This window comes from Eumetopias jubatus, unplaced genomic scaffold (genome assembly GCF_037043125.1).
Source record: "Eumetopias jubatus isolate StellerSeaLion01/CBP00866 unplaced genomic scaffold, mEumJub1_p1.0 scaffold_1, whole genome shotgun sequence".
Taxonomy (NCBI): domain Eukaryota; kingdom Metazoa; phylum Chordata; class Mammalia; order Carnivora; family Otariidae; genus Eumetopias; species Eumetopias jubatus.
In genome coordinates, this window is record NW_028274807.1 from 75,386,022 (window position 1) to 75,398,269 (window position 12,248).

Here is a 12,248-nt window from a genome sequence, read left to right on the forward strand (position 1 = left end):
TTAGCCTCTGGAATTAGAGAGACGGTTTCCACCAATCCGATCCACTGGGGTACCAAATCGCCTTTTTGGATGATCTACTACTTTTCTGAAACAAACCAAGGAGAATATTTTTAAGCTAAAGTCTAAGTTATCAATTAATGACTTTTGCTCTTTTATTTCTTGCAGATCTGGGGGCTTTCTCTGGGAGTTGGAATACACACGATAGTTACCATTCATCAGCATCCACTATGTGCCGGACACTATCTCTTATCCTTTCAACATCGGTCAAAGTGAATGTAACTACCTCTACTTTATATCTGAGGAATCTGAAGCTTTGAGAAATTAAATTACTTATCCAAAATCAAACAGTGCTGATGAAAAGCCAGGTCTTATCAGCATACCAACCTGCTAAGTGTTTAGTTTGGGTAAGTCCCTTTCTCTCTTCAAATATTGGTGTATTCCTCTGTTAATGAAAGACACACTAGGTCAGTGGTTTTCCCCAGTCTCTGACTCAGAACTGTTCTTCCAGGGAAGAATCGTTCTGGGGGAGGAAAATGTGCTGATGCCAACACTGAATGTGGAGTAAGTGTGCTTCTCATGTCTTCACTCGGATTTTACCCAGAGAAGCTTTGTACACAGTGGTCTATGTCTGCTATATATTCTCTGTGCCAAATGTTATTTGGAAGAAATAAGCTTCGTTATTAACATGAAGTTTAAAAAATCCAACAAGAGAACTTCCAGCTTGTATGTTTTGTAAATTCTCTCTTGAGAAAGAAGAAACATTTTAATTTGCTTTGTTATTGCCAACACTTAGTTCTATCAAGTCAAAATCCTAATAGGGGAGGTCCCAGAACTCTCAGAACATAACTTTCACTGGCCTTGGAGTTATGAAAAGTTTTGAGTCTTCTTAATGGAGATAGAGACAACTGAATCAGTTTTCAACAGCTTAAAGAATTAAAAAGATTTGTTTCAGAATATTTTGAATAGCTTCTATTCTAACTACTTGCATTAGATTGTCAATATACACTATACAATTTAAGCACTAAAAATGAATGAAAACTTCAATATGATTTTCCCTTATTATCATTTATTATGTAACTTGTATGTAAGGATGTTTTTGTGGCTGTCTTGGGATTGATAAGTCAAACATAGCCTTTGCTTTCAAAAACCTACAATTAAGTACTCTCAGATGAGTAATGATTTAATGTCAATAAGTGGAGGAAAAAAATCTCTCATTTTTATTGACACCAAGTTTTTACCTTAACTACCAGGTCTAATCAGTGTTCCTTATATCACTATTAGGTAAATAATTGATTTAAAAGCTCTGAGAAGTATAGAGAATAATGGAAAATGGGGCATTTTTATTACTGTGTCTTGCACATAGAACATTCCATGAACACTGCTTGATTGTAATCAAAACAATAAATTTGATGGTAATTAGTATTTATTTAATGCTTTATATATGCCAGGCACTGTGCTTAGTACTATGTAGACAGAGATGATAAAAATAGGCATGAACCTGATTTGGAGCTTATCCCTAAATGATATTGTAGGAATAGGGCACAGGGCCACATTATGTTATTTGTTTGTTTATTTTTACCTAATTCAGCCTTCTTTTCTGTTGATTCAGAAGGTTGGCCCTTAGTTTTGCTAGTCAATGCAGACAGCATCATATATATGATCTTAAAAGGATGTCTGCTAGACAACAGTTTGATCAGTGGGGGAAAATGCAGGAAAAAAAATATTTAGTGCTTTCTCTTAACCTAGCCATACCTCTGCCTCTACTCTTCAAATTTCTGAAAAACATAGCCTTTTAAGTGAAGTCTATCATTTGTACTTCTGGATTTTTTTTGGTACTACATTGACTGCATATTATTCAACTTGATAATCAAAGGAGAAACACGTTACCTGTAAAATTAGCATAAAATTAATGATGAAGAGTCATAGGAAGTATGCATATCAGTTGTGCTTAGGCATTCTGATGTAAATATAAATAATTATTGTTGGAAAAAAGAAAAAATACCTCTTATATTTTTTATTTTATTCGTATAATTTATAGACTTTTATTTTAAGCAGTTATTTTCCTTGTAGTAAGAATAAGGTCTCCTCAAGGATGTCCATACCATAATCTACAGAATCCCTAAGTAAGTCACCTTACCTAGCAAAAGAGACTTTGCAGATAGGATTAAAAAGGACCATGAGATGAGAAGATTATCCTGGATTATCTGGGTAGGTGTAATCTAGTCTAGTGTCTGAAAAAGCGGAAGATGACTGAAAAAGAGTGGGTTGGTCAGAGAGCTGCACTCTGAGAAGGACTTAACCCACCATTACTGGCCTTGAGGGTAATGTTGTTGATATATATTAAAAAAAATCAGACTGCTATGATCTTTTATTCCTTGAACCTTTCAATTCCTTTACTGACTACCTCCATCAGAACTCCAGGAAAGGGGTAAGATAGAAGCCACCTCAGGGTGGACGAGAGTGCTCAGGAGAAGTTCCAGACCTGTAGGAAGAGGAAGTGAAAAACCAACCCCTTCTGGTATTTAAAGGACTAGTGAGAAGGGGAAGGAAATGGCAGCTGGGAGGAAGAGTAGTGTCACACATGTGACCTGACCTCTCAAAGCACCTGTGGAATGGACCGTGGCAGGAAAAGTAACACTTTTGCTTTCCTTTTGGTCTCATGCATCTTTATAAATTAGAACAGAACATTTATTGGTTAAGAGTACTAATGCCAACTAATGATGTACTATATCTTGGCTAATTGAATTTAAATAAAAAAGAGTACTAATTCATTTTTTTCAAAAATAAAGGTAAAATAAATGAAAATAGCATTTTTTCTTTCTTTCCTACTGTTGATCTTTTTTGCTCAAGCAAATAAGAGGCAGCTGTAGTGGTCGGAAGCAAAATAAATTCTTTTTTCCTTCCTTCTTCCCTCATTCCATGTTCTTTCCTTCCATTCTTTCCCCAAGATTTGATTAGGAACCAGGATATGAAAGACTTAGATTCGATCTGATTCTTCTACTTATCCATAGTGTAAGCATTTGTAGGACTGTTGTCATTCTGAGCTTCTCTTTCTTTTTTGATAAGATTTACATAAAACCTGTTCTACCTATCTTTCAGACCAGTTTGTTTATTTAACACTTATTTCTTAAGTAAATTTGATTGCTTTATGCACAATCATTCTCTGCACTGGGGATACAGTGATGAATAAGACATACATTGCCTGAGAAAAGCTAATGAGGTAACACACCTGAAATCATTTTATACATTTTAACTGATTCTACTATTATTTCCTATCAGTCCTGTCCATTGGCTTTCAAACTATTTGTAGCTTACTATTTCTACAAACAAAAGCTTTATAAAAGAGATCAATACCTAAAATGTTAAGTGAAGAACTGTCCCTGGAAAGAAGTGCCCCCCCTTCTCCATGTATGGTGGTCCCTGAAAGAGCTTCCAGAAACCACTAAGGGTGCTTAGAGCAGAGTTTGGAAAACCACTGATCAAGTGGATATGAATGTTTTTGCTCTAGCCATAGATCCGTAATTACTTTGATTCATTTTCTAAAACTTGGGATTGGTTTCAAGTGCTCACATTGTATCTTGAAATCAAATAAGAAAAATAAATAAATATATGTGAAAAGCCATTCAGAATTTAAAATTTTTAGCACGAATACAAAATTAAAACAATTATTCCCATAAAGCAATTAAATAAAAAAATGACCCATAGCTCAGTAAGTTAAATAATTTCTATACAGTCTCCAACCATTTAGAAGTAAAATGGCAAACTAGTATTTATCTTAAGATTTTTGCTGATATGAAATATGTATCACAGTACCACACTCTGTAACACATACTCTTGTAGGAATAAACATTGTGTAAAACATAAATGTTATGACAGTGAAATATTCTTAAGACCAAAGGGAAAAACTGTACTTTCTGACTAGTCCCTCTTGTGACAAAATAATGTTATGACATGGCTTATATTATAGATCCATGTTACCTTTTCCATTTTAAAAGATTCTGAAATAGTTTAAGGATACAAAATATCTGCCAAACTAATAAAGAGAATGGATTGATTATTTTAAATACAACTTTAAACTTTACACTAAAATATACTTCTTACGTTAAATAGGATTTCTTAAACATTTATATTCTTTGATAATCCAGTTTCTGAAAAAATTTTTACATTCTAAAACAACACAGTTAGAACATGTGTATTTAAATGCTTTATTGAAAATCACTCCAACATACAAAATAGCCTATAGATTTATCTATGTTCAGTTTCTTTTTTTTTTAAGATTTTATTTATTTGACAGAGAGAGAAAGGGCACACAAGTAGGCAGAGCAGTAGGCAGACGGAGAGGGAGAAGCAGGCTCCCCACTGAGCAGGGAGCCCGATGCGGGGCTCGATCCCAGGACCCTGGGATCATGACCTGAGCCGAAGGCAGACACTTAATTGACTGAGCCACCCAGGCGCCCCTATCTATGTTCAGTTTAAAGAAAAATAACACGAACACTTCTGTTGGCACCAAATGAAGAAATAGAATATTACCAACACCTTGGAATTCCCCAGTGTTCTTGCTTCCAAATTGCATCCCTATCATGGTTTGGTCCCAGAAGTAATCCGTAGACTGAATTTTGGTTTAATTATACCCTTGCTTTTCCTTATAATCTCTATTTATTATTTAAAACTCTCCTGTTTAGTGTAGATGGTTCTAAAATTTTATTTAAAAGAAATCGTGTGTGAAGTTTTCTTGACTTCTTTCAGCAAATATTTTGTTTTGAGATTTGTCCATGTTGAGATATATAGCTGAAGTTCTTTGTTTTCATTGCTGTATAATATTTTATGGTATTAATATACAATAGCTTATTTAGACATTCTACCACAGATGGAAATTTCAGTTATTTTCTTTTTTGTCGTTATGTATCCCTCAGATGAAAATTTTCTTATAGATGCCTTTAATGCACATTTAAGGATTTCTCTCGTGTGCTTTTAGAAGTACAATTGTCAGCTATGCCTATACTTAATTATATTGCATAGTGCCAGACTGTTCCAAAGTTGTACCAATTTACATATTCAAGAGCAGAGTATGACAGCTCCTATTGTTTCAAGGCTAGGCCAGCCCTTGCAATGCGGGATTTTCGTTTTTCTTTTCCTTCCCCTGTGTTCATCTGTTTTGTTTCTTAAATTCCAAAATGAGCGAGATCATATGATATTTGTCTTTCTCTGACTTATTTCGCTTGGCATAATACCCTCTAGGTCCATACACGTTGCTGCAAATGGTAAGATTTCAAGCATTTGTAATTTTACCTCACTGTGCTTTTAACTTGTTTCCTCGGAATACGTTTCTCCCTTTTTCCTTTGTTTATTGGCTACTTGGATTTCTTCTTTTGGAAGTGTCTGTTCAAGTCTGTTGCCTGTTTTCTATTGGTTAATTTTTCTTTTGTTTTGTTCTGTGTTTTTTTTTTTTTTTTTTTGAGAGAGAGAGAGATGAAGGGAGAGAGATGGAGGGGGAGGGGCAACAAGAGAGGAAGAGAGAGAATCTTAAGCAGGTTCCGTGCCCAGCTTGGAGCCTGACCCAGGGCTCAATCTCAGGACCCTAAGATCATGACTTGAGCCAAAATCAAGAATGGGACGCTTCACCGAATGAGTCACCCACATACCCCAGTTAGTTTTCCTTTTAAATATTGATTTGTAGGAGGGTTACAAATACTCAGAAGGTTAGATTTTGTCAGTTATATGCAAGTATCCTCGCCCATTTGTGGTTACTCTTTACTGTGTCTTTTATGAAAATCCTTAATGTTGTTTTTAAATTTATCAGTATTTTTACTTTTTGTTTATTAATGACTTCTGCTCTAATGTTATGAAGATATTCTCCTATTTCATCCTAAATTCTTTTTGTAGTTTTGCTTTTCACATTTATGTTCTTAATCCTTTTGAAATTATATTTTTATTTATGGAATGAGACAAAGGTCATTTTTCTATATTCATATTCAATTATTTAGAAGCGTTAGATTCAGCTTATTAAGTTTCATGGAAAATCCTTTTGCAATTTTACCTTGAATTGTTTGAATCTAAAATATAAATACGTTTGGAGAGAATTGAAATCTTAATGCTATTGAATCTTATTATCTAAGATCTTTTCTTTAGGTTACCTTTCATACCTTCTCAAGATTTTTTGTAATTTTCTCCATAAAGACCTTGCATAGTTTATTGGATTTGTTGTTGTGGCACCATTTAAAAACAGGTGCTGTAGGTTTTTTAATAGGTGTCCCTTACTTGGTTAAAAAACAAGTTTCCTTCTATTTCTATTATTAGTTTATCAGTGATTTTGATCATAAGTAGCTGCTTAATTTTATTGAGCACCTTTTCTGCATCTATTGAATGATGTGGCTTTACTTCTTCACTCTATTAACTCTGTTAATTGACTTTCCAAAGCAAATGAAACTTTTACTGTATTTATGTGATGAATCCAACATGATAATGCTGTATTGTCCTTTTTAATACATTACTGGAATTGTTTTGTTAATTTTTTTGTAGGAATTTGTACCTGTTGTCATTAATGCAGTTGTCCTATAATTTTTTCTTGTTCTCTCCGTATATGGTTTTGCTGATCAGATAATGAATTCTCATAAAATGAGTTGAGGATTGCACCTTCTTTTTTGGTTATTGTATTGTTATTTAATTATGTCATGTTGTGAAAATATGTTCCATATAGTAACCAAAGCTTTAAACATTTTAAGGCTTATTTTGTGGACTGGAACTTCACTGATCTTAATAGTTATTTCATGTGAACGTAAATGGCTTTTTTTCCCTCATTGTTGGATACAACAACGACTTTTACTGATCCTGCTTATGATTTTGAGTTCCAAGGAAAGAAACCTAAGAATCAGAGTGTGGAGAATGTTCCCTAAAAACAACAGTCTCATTTGCCTGTACATCTTAAATGGGCAATAAAATGCTAGGCCCTGTCAACAAGGGCATGCCACTCCAGTAACTCTGAGTAATATGCAGAAAGGGAAGATATAGTAATGGTTAACAGAAGATGTCCTTTTAAATAGTTCAATAATTTATTTTTATTTTTTTAAAGATTTTATTTATTTATTTATTTTGAGAGAGAGAGAGAGAGAGAACACACAAGCTGGGAAAGGGGCAGAAGGAGAGAGATTAGCAAGCTCCCTGCTGATCAGGGAGCCCGATGTGGAGCTCAATCCCAAGACCCTGGGATCATGACCCGAGCTGAAGTTAGACGCTTAACTGACTGAGCCACCCAGGTGCCCCTTAAGTAGTTCAGTAATTTAGATTAGTATAATATGTAATTAAGTTATTATACTATACAGCTTAGATGAGTACAGTAGCCAGACTCCAACATGAACCCCAATAATACCACCATAATGCAGTCTCTTTCAGCACGGAGCAAGGCTGACCTCCGTAACTAACAGTATATCATGATGAATGTGTGACTTCCAAAGCTAAGTCATGAAAATATTGCAGCTTCTGCCCTGCTTTGTTGGATCACTCACATTAGGGAAGTCATCTGCCACTTCCTAAGGACACTCTAACAGCCCTATGGAGAGGTTTATGTAGCAATGAACTGAAGCCTCCTGCCAACTGCCAGTGAGGAACTAAGACTTCCTGCCATCAGTCATGTTGAGTGGGCCATTTTAGAAATGGATAATCCAGCCCTGGTATAGCCTCCAGATGACTGTAGCCCTGGCCAACTTCTTCACTGAAACCCTTAGAGAGACCTTGAGCCAGACGCATTCAGGCAAAAGTTTTCTGGATTTCTGATGCACAGAAATTATGTGAGAACGTCAACGGTTATTCATGTTTTAAGCTGCTAAGTTTTGGGTAACCTGCCCACATAGCAATAGATATCTAATACCATGAGATTCAAAATGCTCTGGGATTCCACAAGAGGAGAGATCATGTCTAATTTGGGGGTTCCAGAAAGAATGTATGGAGCATGGTGGAAACAATAAAGCAAATGATGGTCCCAGTCTTGGTCTCACAATTTATAATTAAGGCATAGACTTAAGGAATGACTGAACGAGAGGGCGCCTGGCTGGCTCAGTCAGAAGAACATGTGACTCTTGGTCTCCGGGTCATGAGTTCAAGCCCCACACTGGGGGTAGAGATTACTTAAATAAGTAAATAAACTTCAAAAAAGAAGAATAAATGACTATAGGAGGACAGCTATCACTACATGAACTTGGAAGGACTGACCTGTGAGGACAGACTAAAATGAAGGACTCAGCAAAGCCCTGTAAAGAATGAAAAGGTAAATCATCAAAGTCCCCAGAATTGTGTTTAGAACAGACGTTTAGGCTTTTAAATTCAAATTACAGAATATTAGGGTGGAGGACCACATTAAGTCTGAATGATGATGTAGTTTTTAGGTGCCAATACACAATGTCCCCTTTTCCCCTGGAGTCCACGTTCTGAAACAATAGAGAAATAAGCTATGATCAATGCATGGAAATCAAAATATCATTTTTATTAGTGATCTGCTAAACATAGGATGTGGCTTCACACCTGCATTTGAAAGGCTTCTTTATATTTCCTGCTTGGATTAGACCAGTTTATACGACTAGTCATGGTTATCGAGTAATGACAGGAAGAAAGGTGATCAACGAAACGTGCTCCACTCTTCCTCAGGAACTGGCCTATTTGATAAATGACTGCTTTCTCTTCCAGAAGGGAGTGAATCTAGGGTAGGACAAGAAGCAGTCTTTCCCTAACTGGAGTTCCTCTACATGGAAATTTGAGGCTTAATAAATGGGATATATTTAGGAAGATGGAAGAAAGTGCTACTTTGCTCAGCAAAAAGTTGATGTATGACTTCTGGAATTCTATTTCAAAGTAGTAGTTCAATTTTAAATGGATTCTGTTAAAGTTATGATGATGGTGCTGACTAAGCATAACATCACCTTCTAAAGTATTATCCCAAGGAATGGGCAGAAACAAACCATGAGCACTGAATAAATAGTGAGATTTAAGTTTCTGTAAAGTAACATAAGCATGCTTGATTTGGAAATTGCTGTAAAGTGCTAGGATAAGGCATAAGGGATCTGCATTTGCTTGGCTCATGAACCTCTGTGAAGGTCTAATGAAACTTTCAGAACTTCTACCCAGCAAGTAGATTTACACAAAAATGTCCTCTAGAATTTTCTTTTGGGGGTGGGGGTAGGTGATGCACGTATCAAAGCCTATCTACGGGAATTAAGTATTGCCGCTTCTGGGAGGTTTTAAACTCATTCATATATGAGTTAGGGTAGGGAGCAAAGGCAAAGGGACTGTCTCAGTCTGTGGTATTGAGATGCAATGATGAGAGGCCAGCAATAGAGAGCAATTACGGGGAACAATGTCCCCAGATTATGCCAAGAGCCTTTCCTGTTATACAGCCAGGCTTTTCAACTAGGAGGAAGGAAGTAGGGAAATAGTACACCATACTCTGAATCATTTTCCTGCATTTCTCACTCTGAAATGGAGCCCATTTTGAACTACCTCCTTTGGGCATCACCAAATAAGAGCTGGAAAGGAATAGCAAAAATCATGAGATGTCTAGGTTGGCCTAGGTCTCTAACATTGCTTCCCAGTTAATTAGAAAGGCAAATGAAATGTTAGGATTTTCATCTTTAGTCTTTGTGACTGTCATCAAGAAGCACAATCATATTCAACAAAATGAAACTGCAACTGCTATTCTCAACTGTAGTCTGAATTTAATGTCTGGCTTAGGATAGAAACCCATATATCATTGGTATAATTTTTCTAAAACTATTTATTTAATACATACATTCTAAGTGAACCTTGCTGTTCCCGGCCTTGGAAAAGGGCCTTTTTCATGCAGAACTTTAATCTCTTCATCAGAAGCAGCTATTTACCTGGAAAGTTATTGGATTTGGAGTTAAACAATCTAATGTTCTAGCTGGCAATCTCAGGAAAATCATTTTATCTCCCTGAAAATATGCAAATTAAATGGGGATAATAATATCTTCTTAGAGAGTTATAGGGATTAGGAAAAAAACAAACAAACATATATACCAGAATGTTAAAATGGGATTTTTTTCTATCTCAGTTTCGGCTGTGGCCTCAAAAAACTGAGGAAAAACAGAAGTAGGTGGCAAGTATTTCTTCTGGCACTCCAAAGTGAGATGCTAGACTCATGCAGGTTTTGCAAAGGGGTTTCCTAAAAACTGATTTTCCCCAACTTGAGTCCAATAAAAGGTTAGAGGTAGAGTAGGTGAAGAAGGAGAATTTCTGTGGAATGAGTTATTGGAGAACAGTGGTATTTTTCCTCCTCTTTCATATTCTGGGGTGGGGGGGGTGGCTTCAACAAAACAACTTAGATGACTTGACATATGCCCCTGGAAGCGGGCAGGCCTGAGAGAATAGTGTCAGTGAAATCTGAAGAGCAAGGCGCTGTGAGAGATCGCTCCGGGCAAGAATGAAGAGATGGTGACATAAGGAACAGCTTCAGTTTCAGGGACCGGAATCAAAGGGGTGGGTTTCCGTGGAGCAGATGCAGGGCCAGCACATGGGTAGAGTCGGCCTAGGTTCATTATAAAGGGCACCTTCCCTGAAGGGCTGGCTGCCAGGGGTGATGGTGAGGCGACCTCAGTAGGATGCTGGTGCTGCTGTCAGAAGAAGTTGGGAAGGGAGGCTGAGGATGAGGGGCAAAATGACCTACCAGGGGAGAAACACTGCAGGAAGCAAGGATGTTTGTGTCAATGTTCCCAATGGCGGTTATGTGATGACTCCAAAAAACATCCCATGATAAGGAATCAGCTTTGAGCATTTACTGAAACCAGGGAGCAGTAAAGCCAGGCATAATAGTACCAGTCAAGTCAGATTTTTTCTAACCTCTCTGCACTGCCATCCCCAAGACCAGGGAAGCAGAAGGCAGCCCACTGTAGTAGGGGAAAGGGCGAGGATAAACTGACTACAAGCAACCCCCTTCCCATTGCAGCTTTACAGCTTGAATGGGGCCTAAGCACGGGAGAGGAGAAACTTTAATCATACCACTCCGTGGGCATAGAGTCCTTCTCTTTGAACTAAGTGGTTGTAATAACCATGTACCGGAGCAAAGTTTATTGACCTGAATCTGTGCAATGTGCATAATTACAAAGGGTATCTTCCGTCTCGCTTGCCTGAGTCAGTCTCTGCCTTTACTCATTTGACTTTCAGTACAGGAGGCTAACCTGTTTGGATCACATAAAAATGCCTTTGCTTTCTGGCTTCAGTTTGGGTTGGGCAATGGGCAGCCTTGGAAAGAGACTAGAAGAACAGAGGAAGCGAGGTCAGGAGAATTCCCCCTGCCTCCCACCTTGCCAGGTCACTTCCCCCGACTGAAGGTCACTGCTTCTCTCAACCCAGCTGACTGTTCAGGATTGTCTCTCTGACTTCTGGAAACCTCTCCCTTCCTTATCCCTTTAGACCCGTGTCTCAGGCTGTTGCGCCATCCGTTAACGATTCCCCTCTTCCCCTCTACTAGTACTATTGAGAACAAACTCTTCTCGAATTATTTCAAATGTACTTCCTGTTTCCTGCAGAAACTCCCGACTGACGCAATAATGCTGAGCTCAAGATATTAATGAGAGAATTAAAGCAATAACAATTGTGAAGATGCTTATAGTGACTAAATAGAAATAAAGTATTAGTTTTGTTTTCTTTTCCACAAGGTATTCTCAGCATTGCGTGAAGGAGTGAGGGCAAACGGTTTTTAGAGAAATTCCAGTACAATTATTAGCATCTTCTAATGTTAAAGGGTCATTCGTACAGTAGATGCTCTTTTGCCAGGGATATAATCATAGCTGCTTCATTTTATTTGCATAATTGAGAAAACCATTTATTAACTGCAGGCTTTAAACAAATGAAATGAATGAGGAAAATACTTTGGACTTCAAAGCATGGTTTACTTTGCCCTGAGAATTAATTTGCACATCCATTTGAAAATGAAGCTGGTGTCAAATTGAGGTAGGAAAAAAGTTAAGCATCATACAAAATAGGAACCAAGAGGTGGTTCTTTGCTCCATTTTAATATGATCTGACATAGACTTTGCTCTGTTTATATTTTCATGATTGTTTTTGTTTTTATTTTTACCCAACTAGTCATTCATCTTTCTGTTTCCATCTCTTATGAAGTCTTTCAAAGGCAGAGTGTAAAATTTTTCTTTTCTATCTTACAAAAATTGAAAATAAAATAAGGAGTGTCATTTGCTTAAAAGTTTGAGTTTTTAAATGTGGAGTCATGTACCAATATAATTTAG

At 37.0% G+C, this 12,248-nt stretch overlaps 1 protein-coding gene and 1 long non-coding RNA gene across 2 annotated transcripts in view; one reads left to right on the forward strand and one right to left on the reverse strand.

Moving 5' to 3' along the window:
- LOC114206915 (uncharacterized) overlaps positions 1–12,248 on the forward strand; it is a 29,766-nt gene that overhangs the window by 1,263 nt on the left and 16,255 nt on the right. Inside the window, exon 2 of the long non-coding RNA XR_003608751.2 lies at positions 166–404. This is a non-coding gene — a long non-coding RNA (uncharacterized LOC114206915). The remainder of the gene's footprint in view (positions 1–165; positions 405–12,248) is intronic.
- OSTN (osteocrin) overlaps positions 1–12,248 on the reverse strand; it is a 27,221-nt gene continuing 14,973 nt past the window's right edge. Inside the window, exon 3 of the mRNA XM_028100810.2 lies at positions 1–85. Within this exon, the coding sequence (XP_027956611.1) occupies positions 1–85 (85 nt within the window). The remainder of the gene's footprint in view (positions 86–12,248) is intronic.